Source organism: Mobula hypostoma, chromosome 10 (assembly GCF_963921235.1).
Source record: "Mobula hypostoma chromosome 10, sMobHyp1.1, whole genome shotgun sequence".
In the NCBI taxonomy this organism is placed as follows: domain Eukaryota; kingdom Metazoa; phylum Chordata; class Chondrichthyes; order Myliobatiformes; family Myliobatidae; genus Mobula; species Mobula hypostoma.
The window spans coordinates 35302515-35321803 of NC_086106.1; the positions used below are offsets into that span (position 1 = coordinate 35302515).

At 43.7% G+C, this 19289-nt stretch overlaps 1 protein-coding gene across 2 annotated transcripts in view; it reads right to left on the reverse strand.

The window, feature by feature from the left end:
* Window positions 1-4966: 4966 nt before the first annotated feature.
* The window catches only part of LOC134353277 (zinc finger protein 239-like), a 39666-nt gene continuing 25343 nt past the window's right edge, over window positions 4967-19289 (reverse strand). For both annotated transcript variants that reach the window (XM_063061309.1, XM_063061308.1), the window contains one exon: window positions 4967-8564. In XM_063061309.1, the coding sequence (XP_062917379.1) occupies window positions 7400-8305 (906 nt within the window). In that variant the 5' untranslated portion in view covers window positions 8306-8564 and the 3' untranslated portion in view covers window positions 4967-7399. The remainder of the gene's footprint in view (window positions 8565-19289) is intronic.

The window sequence follows — 19289 nt, forward strand, 5'->3', positions numbered from 1 at the left end:
TAGTCCTGATGAAGGGTCTCGGCCTGAAACGTTGACTGCACCTCTTCCTACAGATGCTGCTTGGCCTGCTGCGTTCACCAGCAACTTTGATGTATGTCTCTTTCATTACTCTTTCTTTGTCATTGGTGCCCATGTGGGGTGCGACAGCTGGATTTTTCTCCTCCCACACAAAGTTCCTCTACAGCTCAGATGTCCCGAACCCAGATACCTGACAGACAGCAAAGCCTTTGGGATTCTCTCGCCTTCTGACATAGAATTCTGTCTACTCCCTGACTGTACCATATCAAATTCCAACTATATTTCTCTTCCCCCTCTTGAATGGATCCATGGACTATGGTTCAGTTGCTAAACCTTCCTATAGCCCCTACTCTTATCCTCACAGGGACCAACAATCTCAGACATATTGGGCAAGCACAAGAGCTGTGGTTGCTCCAGCACTACCTCTTCGATACCCCTACTTGCCTCACTCATAGTCACGACCTCTTGTCCCTGGCCACACACCAACTTGTAAGTATTTAGTCTAATGGGTGTGACTGTCTCCTGAAATTGATTGTCCAGTTAACTCTTCTATTCCTATTCCTCAGTGTTTGAAGTTCAGGTTACAGGTCATCAATTTTGAGCCTGAAATCCTTGAGCAGCCATTGCTTGCGGGAAGTGTGGTCACCGGGAACCATGATGGGGTCCACCAGCTCCCATATCATGCAGCTATAACTCATCACTTGATTCTGTATACTTTTTTTTAAGCTTGTTGTAATTTGTTGTATTTTTATTTGCTGTAAAGAAAAACCTTACCTGTTTAAGATAGACGTAGATCAAAGATTCAAAGTACATTTATTATCATTGAATGTATAAATTATACAATCTGGAGATTTGTCTGCTTATAGGCAGCCACAGAGCAAGAAACCTGAAAGAGCCCAATTAAAAAAAAAGACCAACACCCAATGCACAAAGAGGAAAGTGCACAAATCATGCAAACAATAGAAGTGAGAAATAGCGCTCTGAACCATTTGAGTCAGATATGAATCTCCAGAGTAGGCCCAAGCCCCGGTCTCAGCTCATCGTATCAGGGGAGCAAATTGCTGCAGCCGGGGCAGTCTCACAGCCTCAGCGTTGTGGAAAGAGGAGTGAACATTGCAGGAGAGCAAGTGAAATCACTCCAACTCTCGCTTCCGGTCCCAACACCCTGCCTTCCCAGTATATCTGGGCCTGCATTCAAATTATCCAAACAGCAGATTGTGCCTCACATTAATACCCAAAATGCTCTGGGCCTAGACCACTTCACCCAACAATTCATTCTGTGCCTCATCGGCCAGCCCAAAACTGTTCTTGACCTTTCTAAATTGGTTCAGCACTTATAGCGATCCAACCTCACACCCGGGTTAGTTCAGAAGGGCATTGAAACTCCCCTGCCTTGACTTCTCCTCTCTGAATCGCTCATTCTGCACCAATTTTGCAAAGCACCAGCACAGCTCATCCCTCGAATTTACTTCACCTTCATTCACCTCTTCATTGTTTGTGGTGATAGTTTACCACAATTTACTTCAGAACAGGTGTTATTAATAATGTACTTTGGGTATACCTAGCATTGTCTCTGTTATGCTTCTGAAAAGGGTTTCTCTGCTAAAGTGTGTACTTTTTTTGCTCGTGGATGCCATCATATTTTGTATCAGATGGATTATTTCAATAATAATTTTTACAGGAACTAATACTGTTGGAAACAAAAATGCATAAGGTCTGATATGCTTGACAAATTATGAATTCCATGATTATCCAGAGAACAAAGGACAGGGATAAAGCTCCAAAGCTGCTTCTTTCCACCCGCTGTCAGCTCTGAGATTGCATTTTACTCGGGTGTGGAATGGTGTGGTCAAACAGTCAAAGAAATAAAACAGACTTTCTGTTGAGCACTAGTCCTGATTACAATGGTGGGTGCAGTGGATATTTTCCTTTCTCTGGTTGGCACAACCTATCAATGTGCCATTTCTGCAGCTCTTACTCAAATGTTGATCAACTAGATTTCCTAGTGCCAATCTGTGACTCTGAGTGGAACAGAACTGAGTCTCAGTTCCATGGAACCTCCAAACTTTGTTCTTAAGTACATAACAAACATCAGGAGGAGGAAGATGGCAAATTTCTGCAGCCTGTTCTGCCTTCCAGTTAGATGTATTAATCTGGTGCTGGCCTCATCTCCATTCTGCTGTAGTTCAAATATCTGTCCATCCCTGCCTTGAATGTATACATGGAGTGCACCTTTACAGCTTTCTGCAATGCAGAATTCGAAAGACTGACGATCATCGGGGAAAAAAATCCTCATCTGCATCATAAATAGGCGACACCCTATTCTGAAGTTTTAACATTTATTTCCAGAAATCCCCACGCAGGGATAGTGCCACTCAGCTTCCAACTAGTCATCCCTTTTAATAAGATCACATCTTAAACCAACCTGCCCAACCTCTCACCAAACATCAATCCCTTCATCCCAGCAATCCACCTTCTCTGCCACATTATCTCTAATGCAGCACATGCTTCTTTAACAGAACATAACAGCACAGGAACCCATGAAGCTGTGCCAAGCTAGTAAGCTAATGACAGCTAATGCTTTCAACCTGAATGCAGTCTATACATGTACCTATCATGTCCCTCCTAAATACATTTGTCATATCTGCTGCTAGCATTAACCCTTACAGCACCTTCCACACACACACATTATTCTCTAAAAGCAATCCTTGCACACAAGGCCAGAAGACATACAAACTGTGCAACAATGTTCGACACAGATATATATATATATATATATATATATACCAAAGATTACTGCACGGTGCTGTAGAAATTTTATGTATTGCACTGTACAGCTACCACAAAAATAAAATCATGACATATGTGAGTGATGACAAACATAATTCTGATAATGGGTCTCCATTGTGGACTGAGAGTGGGAAGGGGGCAGGGAGAGGGGATCATGGTTGTGACCTTGCCTGGTGTCTCAGGGCTGACGCATCTGCACCTGCACCACCAACCACCCCCCTACCCCTTGCATTCCTTCTCTGCCACCTGTCCCACACCCATCTCACGATGCTCCACCCAAGCTATTTCCAACATCCCTTGCTCCCGCCACTTACAAACTCACTTTCTGCTCGAGGTTGACAAATACAGTCCTGTGCAAAAGTCTTAGGCACCCTACCTATACATATGTGCCTCAGACTTTTACACAGTGCTGTAGGAGCAGAATAAAGATATTTGACCATTGAATCTGTTCTGCCATTTGATCATACCTGTATTTATATTCTCATCTCCTTAAAATTTCTTCCCTCTACTTTAAATGCATGCACTGTAGTGTTCAACACTTTGTTCCGGGGTAAAGATACCAGCTGTCTTCTCTGTCTGTGCTTTTCTAAATTTCTATCAGGTCTATCCACAGATTCCACCAGTCTAGAGAAAACATCTCTAGTTTGCCTATCCTCTCTTTATAGCATGTGCCCTATAATCCTAGCCAAAGTATTATTAAGCTGCAACATGACTTCCTGACATTTGAACTCAATGTCTCAGCCAATAAAGGCAAGAATACATAAGCCTACTTTACCATCCTGTCAACCTGTGTGGTTATTTTGAGGTAGATTATGATTTGGATCCCTAGATTCCTCTGCACATCAGTGTTGTTAAGGTCCTGATATTAACTGTGTAACTTTCCCTTTATATTTCATCTCCCAAAAGGCAACACTTCATACTTGCCATTTCTCTTTTGGCAATCTTCTACACTATCTAAAGTGGCACCAATCTCTGTATCATATCTGTGTACTAAACCACCCATACATATTTTCTAATCTACCTGCACACCCTCTGTATCTGGAGCTTAGAAGAATAGAGGGCGATGGGTAAAGCTAGGGGCATGTTCAGCACAGCTTTGTGGGCCGAAGGACCTGTATTGTGCTGTATGTTTTCTATGTTTCTATCCCATTGGCTAATGGTGAGGGCGGGCTGGTCTATAGTATCAGCCCATCAGAGTGATTGCACATTCCTTATGTTTGATTTGTACCCACCTATACTCAATGGATGAGCCCTTCATTATGTGTTCTCTGAGTGCGGCTGTGATACTGTTCAGATTAGTAGTGCAACTACTCTTACCTTCTTCTCTAAGTGTTCTATAACCTAAAATATCGAAACCTCTAGTTCGTGTAAAGTACCAAACATAGAAAACAAAACTCCACATAGTCCTCCAAGTGCATCTTACCAATGTCCTGCAAAGCTGCAATCAACCTGTATCTTGTCAGAAAGCCTGGTCTTCCAAATTATTTTCTGTACTTGTTTGCTAACCTTTTATGTTTCATTTGGATTGTCAGATCACCTTGTATGGAAACCTTCAGTAGTTTCTCTTAGCTTGAAATAATAATTTGCTTTTTCGTCTTTTTTTTCTTCTACATGGACACTTTCTCAAGGAAATTCCATCTGATAGTGTTTACCCACTCAATTTGCAGGCTGTGTGTCCTCCTCACAACTTGTTAAACACCCATCAGTAGCAGATTTATCAACAACAATCAGACTCTTCTAGGTATTTTTTTTAATACAGATTGTAAGACCCCAGCATTGATCCAAGTGGCACACTACACGATACTGGGTATCAACGTAAAAATGACCTGATATCCTGGTTTCCATTAGCTACTCCTCATTCATGCCAATGTTTTGCCTCCAATCCCATGTATTCTCATCTTCTGGAGTAGTATTATGTGGTATCTTATCAAATGACCCTTGGAAATCCAAATGAACATCTACAAGTTCCCTTCATGCACCTTGTTTGTTCCATCCTCAAAGAATTCCAGCAAAGTTGTCAAATACGATTTCCCTTTTTCAAAACCAGGAGAGTTCACCATATTCATCCAATAAACTGAAAACAAACTGAGGACTGAATTCTCAAATCTTTATTTTAATTAAGCTGTACATTTAAGTTGTACATTTTCAGAATCCCTGCTTTCCTTCCTTGAAATCTCAAAATAGAATTAAGGTAGCTTTTAACTGTGCAAAAAATTAATTTTTACAAATGATTTAAATCAAACAGGAAAATAAAATACCATTGAGCTACTCATTGGCTGCTGTCTGTGTGGTCATCACTTTCTAATTTGGACCCTATTGAAGATAAATCCATTTAGCTTCAAGAAACAATAGCTAACTGAACTGGAGTTCAAAGGTATTTAAAAACCTTGAGGTTTAGATGTCCAGAACATTAAATAAAATACCAAAGTGATCTCTAATGTTGGAGATTTTCTAAGCAGTATGGGCATTGCCTTGTGGAAATGACACTGAAGTTTATCAACACAGAGAAAATACTGGAGGAACTCAACAATTCAGGCAAAATTTATGGAGAGGCAATCAACAGTTGACATTTCAGGCTGAGATCCTTGATCCAGCCTGACAGGAAGTGGGAGAAGTACAATAATTTGGAGTTCCTCTAGCATTTTGTGTGTGTTTCTCAATATTTCCAGCATCTAAAGGATTTCTTTTGTCCTAAAGTTTATCAAGATAGGACAGCTTCAGATATCATATGAAAATACAAATTTGAACATTTCTCATAGTTAGAAAGAGGACTGCAAGTCTGTGTGTATTTATGATTTTGGAAGGATAGGACAGGGAGACAAAAGGCTGCTCCGAAGTGGGGAAAAGGTACAATAGTCACGGTATTTTTAGCTGCAACATCATGGCATAACTACCTGTGATAGTGTGGGCTTCCTGCCAGTGCTTCAGTTTCCTCCTATAACTCAAAGACAGAGATTCCTTGGCACTATCAGTTGTCAAGTACTAGAACTAGAGGGCACTGATGAGAATGTTAAAATAACAAAATGGGTTTAGGTTGGATAGTTGGCATGTACTTGATGGGATAAAGGACATGTTTACCATTCTGTATTACACCATGACTCTAAGATTGAAATGTAAACCATAATGAAGTGAGCAGCATTACTTATCTACAACTGCCTCCCAAAACTACATCTGAACAACATACAAGGGATAATGACAAGTAAGTACATGGCGACTTGGGTTTCCCTTCTGACACCTGTAGCATTGCTGTGTTAAGATCTGGCAATGCCAGTGCAGGTCTTCCTTCACTATATGGGCAAGAGATTAGCTGACCTCCACTTTCTAAAGCACAATCACTAAGAATAGACAGTGCACAAAGGTTTTTCCCTGGTTCACATCTTTACAGTTATGCTGTAGGTAATTCATTTAGCAGCTCTGTAACAGCATGCCTGTTCTGCTTTCAGCCTATTTGGGTTATTGTTAAAGATAAGGCATGGTATGGAATGTGTGCCAGCCAATTAGTGGGAGGTTTTCTTGGTGAGAGACAATAAAGCTGGGCTTGGGGCTTTTGTTCGAGAGGAGATGAAGAGAGAAGACGCTGGGAGAACCGGTCGTAGCATACAACCCGGTGGGAGACACGTTTGTTCGAGGTGGGTTGCAAGCGATGTTCGGAAGGTGGTGTGTGCTTTCACGTTGACCGAGGGTCCAGTGCACGAGTGACAGAGAAGTTCAAGATCGGCTCCACCTTATGCACATTTGACTCTTTAATTAGAATGGGCTGTTTTCTTTTCGTTATTTTTGACTAACCCTTTAGTTAAGTTTAGATTCATAAATATAATTCCTTTAATCGTATGCAGTGTACTGATTGTTATTTGTTACACTGTTACTACTTTGCAACAGTGTGGCAAATTACACAGCGTCCATACAAAGCGGGGTTTGGGGTGGGACGAGCCATCTCAATCTCACAAGTTTTGCAGGACTTGAGAGTGTCTGCCCTAGACTTACGCAGCCAAGGAAACCAGCGTGGTTCAGCTTTATCCTGAGAATGTAACATTATTCAGAGAGCTGGAAACCATGTTAGTATTCCCCAATGGACTAATAGATAACGAATATGGCATATGAATCTCATCAACTTGTTGGCCCCAGTGCTCTGCAAATGATGCAATTATGAAGTACTTGTAATATCTAACAACTTCACTTCATGAAGTAATCTTTGTGGATATTTATATATCACTTTGGGGATATTTAAACTACTTTCCAAAGTAGTGGTAGGCAGTAAAACAGATAATATGATCAGATGAGACAATGGTCAAGGAGGTGGAAAGGTGAGGGCTGAAAGTCCTGTTTCTGTGCTGAACAATTCTGTGACTGAGTAAATCAGCGGGAAAGAGGAAAGCATTAATCAATATACACTGGGGAGGGAAGGGAATGTGAATGGACTGGACACAGGCAGCTGACATTCCTGCAAAGGAATAGTCATAGCAGGATGGTGGGATTTGGTCAACCCAGTGACAGCAGGTTTTGGGCACATTGCTGGAAGTCTCCTAGCTGCCAACAGAAACTGATTCCTCCACTCACCAGCCCCGAGTTTTCCACAATCCCCTTCCAGTGCTCACAAACATCTAGAATCACCTTCCAGTGTTCCCGCATCCTGGGACCATCCCCAGTGGTTCCAAATCCAGTGGTCTCTCTCCCAATGCGATCCCATCCCAGAGTAGCCTTCGGTCCTCTCAGATTCCAAGACACTCTTGCCACAATGCTCCCAGATCCCAGGACCCCTCTCCCACTCGCTCCAGACTCCAGAAGTTGCCATATAACTCTGGGAAACTGACTGGGTCCCTGTGCTACCTGAGCCAAAGATCCGTTCGGTGCAAGATGCCGAGCATCTGATTGGCATCTCTTCAGTGTGAATGCGTTGGTGAGCCAGTAAATGGGAGGACCGAGTAAACCCTTTGCCACACACGGAGCAGGTGAAGGGCCTCTCCCCTGTGTGAGTCTGCTGGTGTCTCAGCAGGGTGGACGACTGAGTGAATCGCTTCCCACAAGCGGAGCAGGAGAATGGCCTCTCCCCTGCGTGAACGCGCTGGTGCCGCAGCTGGTTGGACATCTGGGTGAATCCCTTGCCACAAACGGTGCACCGGAACGGTCGCTCCCCAGTGTGAATGTGCTGGTGCGTCAGAAGGTGGGAGGACTGAGTGAATCCCTTCCCACACACTGAGCAGGTGAACGGCCTCTCCCCGGTGTGGACGGGCCGGTGAGTCAACAGGTGCGATGAGCGGGTGAATCCCTTCCCACACACCGAGCAGCTGAAAAGCCTCTCGCCGGTGTGACTGCGCCGGTGAGTTTCCAGTTCCGACGGGTAGTTGAATCCCTTCCCACAGTCCCCACATTTGTATGGCTGCTGCCCTGTGTGACTGCGCATATGTATTGCCAGGCTGGAAGACCGACTGAAGGTACAGTCACACACTGAACATATATACGGCTTCTCTCCATTGTGTGCAGCAGTTTTATCTGCCATGTTCCAAGGTCAATAGAAAACCGATCCTGGACAATGAAGAGGCTGGAAGACCCTGATGTGATGCTCATCTGCAAATGTCTTGTAAAAAAAGAATAAAGCTTTCTTTTAAGGAACATCAAAAAACACCTGCACGTATTGGAAGCTCAATAAAAACAGAATGCTGGGAAAACACAGCAGGTCAGACAGCAATGGTAGGTTGCGAAACAAAGTTCATGTTTCCGGTTTGAAGCCGTTTGTTCCAGTTGACAAAGGAAATGACCTGCATTTGGACACCAAAATGTTAGAATTTCACAGTCTGAAGATAACATAACGGTAGCAAGCAGTGAAAATAATAATAAAATGAGTAATGTGACAGGTGAAATAAGAGGTATATTGATTTTGACATGGAGCAGAAGGACTATTATTTAAATGATATCATTTTAAGGTTGTTACAGCCCGGGGTGATAGTGGGAATGAGCTCCCACTGCCTTTTAAATGTTCCCAATAGTGTGCACCTCAAATAGCCTCTGACAACCAAGTCCATCTCCTGGCTTTCACATGTGGCTGAGCTACTAAGCCCGGTGGAACAGTTTCTACTGACAGGAAAAGGGACAAAGGCAAGTTACTAGTGCATCGGGCAGATGGGGCTGGCAGCTCATCTAGGAGAAGGAAACCTCTGATCTCAAACCTCCTGATGCTATACCCACTCACGAGGAAGGCTTCAGGAGTAAACCCCGAGGGGAAAATCTGGAGCTGGAGTCCCTAAGGCAGTCTTGCATTGAGATCCTGCGATGCTGCTGGTGCAAAACTGTATCGTTCTCTGCCGTTCCTTTGGGTTCATCAGATGTGTGGACTTTGCTACATGGGCAACAGCTTGCTCTCCATATAGTAGTGCCCAGGCTTGCATTTATAGACAGCAAGAACAAAGCAACCATGGTCAACCCTGCCCAATGGAGGCCTCATTTTAAAAGGTGAAAGGATCTGAGGTTCCTAAGGCTCTAGGTACACACAAGTTCACAGAACAAATTGGGAAGGCCATTCAACAGCCAACCATGGTTTTCTGGTGGAGGCACCAAAAAATAAAGTAAAAAATATACTATTTGCAAACCAGGGGATTTAAGGTGTCAAAGGTTACAGGGAGAAGGTAGGAGAATGGGATTGAGAGGGATAATAAAGCGGCCATGATGGAATTGCTGAGAAGACTTGAGGGGCCTATCTGGCCTAATTCAGCTCCTATGTCTGATGGGATAGAAGCAAGCTGGAAAGTTATTTGCCAAATGTTTAGTGTGTCAGAACAAGCGGCGATTTTTGTCCGATTCATCAAAGTTATTAAAGAGGAAAGTTATAGGGAGAAGCAAAACTGGACAGCAGTGGGAAGTGGAGAGGGGTGGTGAGGAGAGTGTAGAAAGAAGGGACAGAGAGAAGGGTTGAACAGAGTAGTCGGGGCATATCAATGTAAGGAGGGCCAGAGAATGGGAGGTAACAGGACGAAGATACAGGAGAGATGGGACGATAGGGAAAGAGCCCAGAAGAATCTTAGAGCAGTCAGGAGACAGAGAGAGGGAAAAGCCAGGACAGGGGGAGTGAGTGAGCAAAACTACAGGATGGAAAAAGCCAGAGTAACCAAGGCAGCGAGTATGACAGAAGAACTGAGATAAAGGCATGAGAGCCGTCTGAGGGAGCGACCGTGAGAAAATAGTGAGAGAATGGAAAGAAAGAGAGCAAGTGAGAGAAAGCAGGAGCAAAAGGCAGAATGTGAAAAAAGTGGCAAGAAGTTAGAAGAATGAGCCAGCAGTAGAGTGACACAGGTGATGAGAAAGCTAGAGAGAATGGGAACAAGAGTAGCATAGAGAACACGAATGAAGAGAATAGCAAGAATACAACGGTCGGCTGTAAGACAGAATGAGCATTATAGAGTGTTACTGAAACGAAAGAGAAAGAGAACATTGCGTGCTCAAAACTGCAACACAAAAAAGTGAGACATAGGAGAGTCAGAGAGTGGTAATGAGGGAAAGAGAATGAGAGACTGAGTGATAGGGGTTGGGACAGTGACACGAACTCTGGTCAAAGGTGTGTACAAGAGGGAGTGTGAGGAAGCGAAGGGTCTGGGCTAGAAACTGAGGGAGAGTGTGAATGAGAGATTGAGACGGACTGTAAGAGATGGCAAGCAAGCAACTTTGTGCATTTAAGACTGAGCATGAGAAAGAAAAACAACTGTGAGAGACAGAAAATGAGAAGTGAGAAATGAGAGAAATGGAAATGTAAAGTGAGAGAGAATGGGAAAGGAGAGACCAAGAGAGGGAAATGAAAGAGTAAGAGAGAAATCAGAGGGCAAGAAAGTGGGAAAGGAGAGAGCAAGAGTGAGAGAGAGAGTGGGAAATGAGGAAGTAAGAGATCAAGAAATGAGAGGGCGAGACTGGGTAATGAGACAGCAAGAGAAAATGGGAAATGAGACAGTGAGAGAGGGGGAAATGAGAGAGCGAGAGAAATGAGAGGGGAGAGTAAGAGAGCAAGAGAGAGTGGGAAATAGAGAGGGAAATGAGAGAGGGACAGAGGGGGAAGTGAGAGAAAGAGAGAGAGTAGGAAATGAGAGAGAGAAGAAAATGAGAGAGCGAAAGAGGGAAATCACACAGCGAGAGAGAGAAATGAGAGAGCAAGTGAGAGGGAAATGAGGGAGTGAGAGAGTGGGTAATGAGAGAGCGAGAGAGACAGAGAAATGAGAGAGCAAGAGACTGGGAAATGACAGAGGGAAATAGAGAGAGAGAGTGAAAAATGAGAGTGAGAGATAGGGAAATGACAGAGCGAGAGAGAGAAATGAGGGAGTATGAGAGAGGGAAATGAGAGAGCAAAATAATGGGCAATGGGAGTCAGTGAGAGAGTGGGAAATAAGATTAAAAGAGAGCATAGAAAGTATGAGAGAGAAGAAAATGAGTGAGACAGAGGGAACTGAGTGAGGGAGAGGGAAATGAGGGACTGAGGGAGAAATGAACGAGTAAGACAGAGGGAAATGAGAGAGCAAAAGAGTGAGAAATGAGATTCAAAAGCTGAGTGGGAAATGTGAGAGAGAGAGAAATGAGGGCAAGAGTGGGAAATGAGAGTGAGACAGAAGGAATTGAGCAACAGACAGTGAAATGAGAGAGAGAAGTAAATGAGAGTGAAAGAGAGGGAAATGACAGAGTGAGAGAGAAATGACAGTGTGTGTAAGAGAAATGACAGAGCGAGGGAGAAGGAAATGAGGGACCGAGAGAGAAATGAGGGAGTAAGAGAGAGGGAAATCAGAGAGAGAGAGAGAGTTGGAAATAAGAGAGCAAGGGAGGGAGAAATGAGAGTGTGAGTGGGAAATGACAGTGAGAGAGGAAAATGAGACAGTGAGGGAAACAGAAGTGAGAGCAAAGGAGAGTGGGAAATGGGAGAAAGGGAGAAAGTGGGAAATGAGACAGCGAGTGACAGGGAAATGAGAGAGAGAGAGAGAGAGAATGTGTCAAAAATAAGAGAGTGAGAGTGAGTTCAAAATGAAAGAGACAGAGAGGGGGATAGTAGCAAATGAGAGTGGAAAACAAGAGACAGAGGAAATAGGTAATGAGACAGTGGGAAATGAGAGAGAGAGAGAGAGAGGGGGGAAATAAGAGCAAAACAGAGGGAAATGGGAGAGTGAGGGAGAGGGAAAGGACAGAGCAAGACAGAAATAACAGAGCAAAGTATGGGGAATGAGGGAGAGTGGGAAAAGAAAAAGAGAATGTGGGAAATGAAACAGTGAGAGAGTGGAAAATGTGATGGAAATGAGAGCGAAAAAGAGAAATGGTAATGCAACAGAGAGTGGGAAAAGAGAGATTGAGTGTGAAATAAGCGTGAGAGTGGGAAATGAGAGTGAGAGAGAAGTGGCAAATGGGACAAGAGATTTGGAAATAGATGGAGAGAGTGGAAAGTGAGAGAGAGTGGGATATGAGATCGAAATGAGAGAGCGAAACAGAAATCAGAGAGCGAGAGAGAGGTCAATGAGAAAGTGGGAAATGAGACAGTGAGATAAAGTGGGAAAAGAGGGAGAGTGCAAAATCAGAGGGCTAGCGAATGGGACATTAGGGTGAGAGAGAGAGAGAGAGAGAGTAGTAGAACAACAGTGGGAAATGAGACAGCAACAGGGAGGGAATTGAGTGTGAGGCAAAGGGATATGAGAGAGTGAGACAGAAATGAGAGAGTGAGAGGTAAATGAGAGAGAGAGGGAGAGATATTGGGAAATCAGAGAATGGAAAAGAGTGGAAAATGTCAGAGATAGAGAAAGAGTGGGAGAGAGAGAGTGGGGGAGAATGGGAAATGAGAGTGAGAGTGGGAACGAGAGAGTGAAATGGGGAAATGAGAGAGTGAGAGAGTGGGAAATTAGAGAATGAGTGGGGAATGAAAGAGCAAGTGAGAGAGAATGGAGAAATAAGAGAGTGAGAGTGGGAAATAGAGAGTGGGAGAGAAAGAGTGGGAAATGAGTGTGGCAGAGTGAGAAATATGTGTGTGAGAGAGAGAGGAGTGGGAAATAAGTGATTGTGAGAGTTGGAAATGAGAGTGAGTGTGGGAAACGAGAGCAAGGGAGAATGGGGAAAGAGGAACCAGAGAGAGTGGGAAATGAGAGTGAGAGAGAAAGAGTGAAACAGAGGGAGATGACAAAGGGAGAGAAATGAGAGTGCAAGACCGAAATGAGAGTGAGAGAGGAGCAAATGAGAGAGCAAGAGAGAAAGAAATGAGACAGTAAAAGAGAGTGGGAAGTTAGAGACTGGGAAATAAAAGTTTGGGAAAAGAGATAGTGGGAAATAAAAAAGAGTGGGAAATGAGACAGTTGTGACAGGGAAATGAGTGACAGAAGGAAATGATAGAGTGGTAAATGAGAGAGTGAGAAACAGGGAAATGAGAGATTGAAAGAGTAGGAAATCCAAAGGAGAGTGAGTGTAAAATGAGAGAGCAAGAGAGTTGGAAATGAGACAGAGATTGGGAAATGAGGGAGAGAAAAAGTGGAAAATGAGAGATGAGAAATGTGAGAGCAGGAGACAGAGAAATTAGAGTATGAAATAAGGGAGCAAGAGAGTGGAAAATAGAATGAGAGACAGCGGGAAATGAGAGAATGAGTGAGAGTGGGAATAGAGAGCGAGAGACAGAGAAATGAGGGGGAGTGTAGGAAATAAAAGCGAAGGAGAAGGAAATGACAGTGACAGAGAGAAAAATGAGAGAGTGAGAGAAAGAGAAACGAGAGTGCAAGAGAGGGAAATGAGGGAACAAGAGAATGGAAAATGGGCGAGTGAGAGATAGGAAATTGAGAGTGGGAAAAGAGAGAGAAAACAGAAAAGAGAGAGAGTGCCAAATGAGAAGTGTGAAATATAAGACAGAGAGAGCAAGAGGGAGAGGGTGTGGGAAATCAGAGTGAGTGAGTGGGAAATGAAAGAGAGAGAAAGTGGGAACTCAGAGAGAATGAGAGTGGGAAATGAGAGAATGATAGAGAATAGGAAGAGTGGGAAATGAGAGTGAGGGAAAGTGGGAAAAGAGTAATTGAAAGAGAGTGGAAACTGAGAGAGAGAGAGTGCAGCAATGAGATAGCAAAAGACTGAGAAAAGAGAGACAGTGGGAATGAGATCAAGACAGAAATGAGAGAGCAAGAGAGAGGTAAATGACAAAGAGAGAGTGGGAACTCAGAGCGTGAAAGAGAGGGAACTGAGAGAGTGGGAAATGAGAGTGAGAGAGAGAAAAATCAGAAAGTGATAGAGAGTTAAATGAGAGAGCAGGAAAATGAGAGGGTGAGAGTGGAAATAAAAATGGGAGAGAATAGGAAATGAGAGAACAAAAATGGAAAATGAGAGATAGAGAGATTGGGAAAAAGAGAGCAAGAAAGAGTGGGAAATGAGAGAAAAGGAAATGAGGGAGTGGTAAATGAGAGAGTGAGAGACAGGGAAATGAAAGAGAGGAGGGAATCTGAGAGAGAGAGAGAATGGAAAATAAGAGAACAAGAGAGTAGGAAATTAGAGAGATTGAGAAATGAGACAGATTTGGGAATGAGTGAGGGAGAGAGTGGGTAATGACAAAGTGTGAGAGAGTGGGAAATGAGATTGAGAGAGAGACTGGGAAATGTGAGTGAGTGAAAGTGGAAAATAAGATAAACAAAGAGTGGGAACTAAGGATGAGAGAAAGCTGGAAATGAGAGAGTGAGAGAGAGAGAGGGTGGGAGAGAAATGAGAGTGTTGGAAATAAAAATAGTGAAAGAGAGGGAATTGACAAAGCGACAAAGGAAAAAAATGAGAGCACAAGAGAAGGAGAAATGAGAAGGAGGGAGAGAGGAAAATGATAGAGTGGGAAAACAGACAGGAAAAGGTGAGAGAGTGCCAAATGAGAGAGCGTGAAATAAGAGAGACAGAGAGAGAGGGAAATCAGAGTGAGAGAGGGTGGGAAATGAGAGGGAGAGAGTGGGAAATAGAATGAGAGAGAAGGGAAATGGGTGGGAAAATAAGAGAGCAAGGGAAAGTGGGAAGTATGAGAGCAAGAGAGTGAAAAATGAGAGACAATGGGAAATGAGAGAGCGAAACAGAGGGAAATGACAGATGAAGGGAGAGAAATGACAGAGTGAGAGAAGGAAATCAGAGAGTGAGGGAGAGCAAAATGCTAGAGCAAGACAGAGAAATGAGGGAGAAAAAGATGAAACAGAGAGTGAGAAATGAGAGTGAGAGTGTGGGAAATAAGACAGTGAGAGAGAGTGGAAAAATTAGAGTGACAGATGGGAAATGAGTGAAAAAATGAAAGAGCAAAAGAGAGGGAAATGAGAGAGTGAGACAGAGAAATGAGAGCGAGAGAGAAGTAAATGAGAGACAGTGAAAGAGAGGGAAATATGGAGGTGAGACAGAGGGAAATGAGTGAGTGAGGCATAGGGAAATGAATGAGGCAGAGGGAAATGAGAGAGAGAGAGAGTGGGAAATAGAGATGGAGAGTCACAGAGAGTGGGGAATGAGAGAGGGAGAGGGAATAGAGAGAGCAAGAGACACAGAAATGAGACACCAACAGTATAGGAAAGAAAACAGTGAGAAAGAGGGAAATGGGGGAGTGAGAGAGGAAACAGAGAGTAGAAAGAGAGAGAGGTGGGGGGGAGACCAGGAAAAGACACAGAGTGCTAAATGAGAGAGCAAGGGAGCATGCAAAATAAGCAAAAGAGAGGGAATGGGGAATTCAAGTGAGTGTGTGAGTGAGAAATGAGAGAGTGAGAGAGAATGGGAAAGGAGTAGGAAAATAAGAGAGCAAGGGAAATGGGAAATGGGAGGGCGAGAGACACAGTGGGAAATGAGAGAATGAGAGAGAATGGGAAATGAGATTGTGAGAGTTGGAAATGAGAGAGAGTGTGGGAAACAAGAGCAAAGGAGAATGGAGAAGAGACAGTAAAAAGGAGTGGGAAATGAGACAGTGTATGAGAGAGAAGAGAGAGTGGGAAAAGACAGCAAGAGAGGGTGAAAAAAAGAGAGCAAGAGAGTTTGTAAAGAGAGAGTGGGGAAAGAGAGAGAGGGAGAAATGAGTGAGTGATAGTGGGAAATGAGAGAGAAAGCGTGAGAAAGAGAGTGAGAAAGGAAATGAGAGTCAGAGGGGAAGTGGGAAATGACAGAGAGAGAGAGAGAGAGAGAGTAGGAGGAGAAAGAGTAGAAAATGAGAGAGAGTGAGAAAAGAGACTGCAAGAGAGCATGGGAGATGACAGAGATAGAGATGGTGAGAAATGAGAGAGTGCGAGAGCAAGTGAAAGTGCAAAATAAGAGAGATTGGGAAACAAGAGAGCAAGAGAGAGTGGGAAACAAGAGAGAGACAGAGAGAATGGGAATAAGAGAACGAGAGAGAATGGGAAAGAAGAGTGAGTGGGAAAAGACAGAGTGGAAATTGTGACAGAGAGGAAGGGAAATGTGAGCATGTGCATAAGTGGGAAATGAGAGAGTGAGAGAGAGAGTAGGAAATAAGTGTGAGAGAGAGTGACAAATGAGAAAGCCAAGGAGTGGTAAATGAGAGAGCGAGAGAGAGTGGGAAAACAGAGAGCGAAGGAGAGGGAAATGAGAGAGCAAAAACGAGAGAGAGTGTGTAGGAAATGAAAGATTGGGAAAGAGAGCAGGAGATGAGGAGAGAATAGGAATTAAGACGGAGTGTTGGAAATGAGAGGGAAGGATAGAGTGGGAAATGAGAGAGTGAAGGAGAGGGTAATGAGAGAGCAAGAGAGAAATGAGAGAGGGAGATTGGGAAATGAGAGAGTGAGAGATAGTGGGAAGTGAGAGAGCAACAGAGAATAGGAAATAAGAAAGAGTGGTGGGGAATGAGAGAGAAGAGTGGGAAAGAATGAGAATTTTGAGAGAGAAAATGGGAAATGAGTGAGAGACTGTAGAAAATGAGAAAGATTGAGTGGGAACTGTGAGAGAGAGCGAGAAAGTGGAAAATCAGTGGGAAATGAGTGAGAGAGAGCGAGAGGAAATAGGAGAATAAGAGGGAGAAATTAGAGAGCAGAGAAAGAGATAAGAGAGCAAGAGAGAAATAAGAGAGCAGGAAAGTGTGGGAAATGAGAGAGAATGTGAGACTAGAATTGAGGGAGTGGCAAATAAGAGAGTGAGGAAGGGGGAAATGAGTAAGAGAGTGGGAAATAAGACCAGGATATAAGAGGAAGTGGCAAATCGGAGCAAGAGAGTGGGAAATGAGAGAGTGAGAAATAAAAATAAGGGACAGTGGGAAATGAGAGAGTGAGAGAGAGTAGGAAAAGAAAGAGTGGGAATTCAGACAGACAAAGGGAAATGAGAGTGAGAGGTAGTGGGAAATGAGAGAGCGCAAGCGAGTGGGATACAAGAGGGAAATGAGAAAGAAAAAGTGGGAACTCAGAAAGAGAGGAAGACTAGGAAATGAGAGTGAGGAAAAGAGAAAGTGAAGGATGGGGAAATGAGAGAGCAAGAGGGGCAAATGCGACAGAGTGCGGGAAATAAGAGAGATTGGGAAAAGAGTGAATGGGAAATAAGACAAAGTGTGAGAAAGATAGAGTGGGAAATGAGAGTGAAGGAGTGAGAAATGAGAGCGAGACTAGAAATGAGAAAGCAAGGGAGTGGGAAATGTAAGAGTGACGGACAGTGGGAAATAAGTGAGAGAGTGTGGAAAATGAGTGAGTAAGGCAGTGGGAAATGAGAGAGTGAAGGACAGGGAAATGAGAGTGAATAGGAAATGAAGGAGTGAGAGTGTGGGAAATGAGAGATATAGGGAAAAGAGAGTGCAAAATGAGAGAGTGAGAGAGAGATAAGTGAGAGAGTGGAAAATGAGGGACAGAGTGGGAAAAGAGAGCGAGAGAGAGTTGAGAAAGGGAGAGTGAAAGTGAGTGGAAAATGAGAGTGTCAGAGTGGAAATGAAAGATAGAGAGAGGGAAAAGAGAGTGCACAATGAGAGAGAAAGAGGTGGAAGTGAGCAAGAGAGAAATGAGAGAGTGAGAAAGAGATAAATGAGGTAGTGGAAAATGAGAGCGTGAGAATGAGAAATGAGAGGGAGTGGAAAATTAGGGAGAGACAGTGGGAAAAGAGAGCGAGAGAGTTGAGAAAGAGAGTGAGGGGTAGTGAGAAATAAGAGAGTCAGAGAGTGGGAAATGAAAGATAGAGAGGGGGAAGAGAGGGAGTGTAAAATGAGAGAGCAAGAGATGAAAATGAGTGAGCGAGAGTGGGAAATGAGTGCGTGAGAGTATGGGAAATGAGAGAGGAAATGAGGAAGAGTGGGAAGAGAGAGAGATTTGAGAAAGAGAGTGAGATGAAATGAGAAATGAGACAGCAAGAGAGAGGGAAATGAGGGGGAGAGAGTAGGGGAGAGTGAGAGAGTGAGAAATGAGAGAGAGTGGGAAAAGAGTGTGGGAGATGAGAGAGAGAGAGAGACAGGAAATGCAAGAGCGAGAGAATGGGAAATAAGAGAAAGAAAGGGAAATGAAAGAAAGAGAGAGGGAGATGAGAGTGAGAGACAGGGAAATAGGAGAGCAAGAGAGTTGAGAAAGAGAGTGAGAGGGAGTGGGAAATGAGAGCAAGGGATGAGAGAGAGGGAGTGGGAAAAGAGTGTGGGAGATGAGAGAGAGAGAGAGAGAGAGACTGGGAAATGCAAGAGCAAGAGAATGGGAATTAAGAGAGAGATTGGGAAATGAGACAGCAAGAGAGAGGGAAAACGAAAAAGCAAGAGAGTGGGAGATAAGTGCGAGATAGAAATGAGAGTGAGAGAGCAGGAAAAGAAAGTGATAGAGTGGGAATGAAAGAGAAAGACTGAGTGGGAATGAGAAAGGAAGAGTGAGAATGGGTTTCATACAAAGCAAAACCCAACAGCATGAATAAGAACTTAAGAAATAGAAGCAAGAGTAGGCCATCTGGGCCGTTGAGCCTGCTCCGCCATTTAATAAGATCATGGCTGATCTGACCATCGACTCATCTATACCTACCCGCCTTTTCCCCATAACCCTTAATCCCCTACTATGCAAAAATCTATCCAAACTTGTCTTAAATATATTTACTGAGGTAGCCTCCACTGCTTCATTGGGCAGAGAATTCCACAGATTCACCACTCTTGGGGAAAGCAGTTCCTCCTCATCTCTGTCCTAAATTTACTCCCCTGAAAGTTGAGGCTATGTTCCTAGTTCTGGTCTCACCTATCAGTGGAAACAACCTTCCTGCCTCTATATTATTTATCCCTTTCATAATTTTATGTTTCGATAAGATTTCCTCTCATCCTTCAGATTTACAGTGAGTGCAGTCCCAGGAGACTAAATCTTTCCTCATAGTCTAATCGCCTCATCTCTGGAATCAACCTGATGAACCTCCTCTGCACCACCTCCAAAGCCAATCTATCCTTCCTCAAGTAAGGAGACCGAAACTGCATGCATTACTCCAGGTGCAGCCTCACCAGTGCCCTGTACAGTTGCAGCATGACCTCCCTGCTCTTGAATTCAATCCCTCTAGTAATGAAGGCCAATACTGTATTCCATCTGCCTTCTTGATAGCCTACAAACCAACCT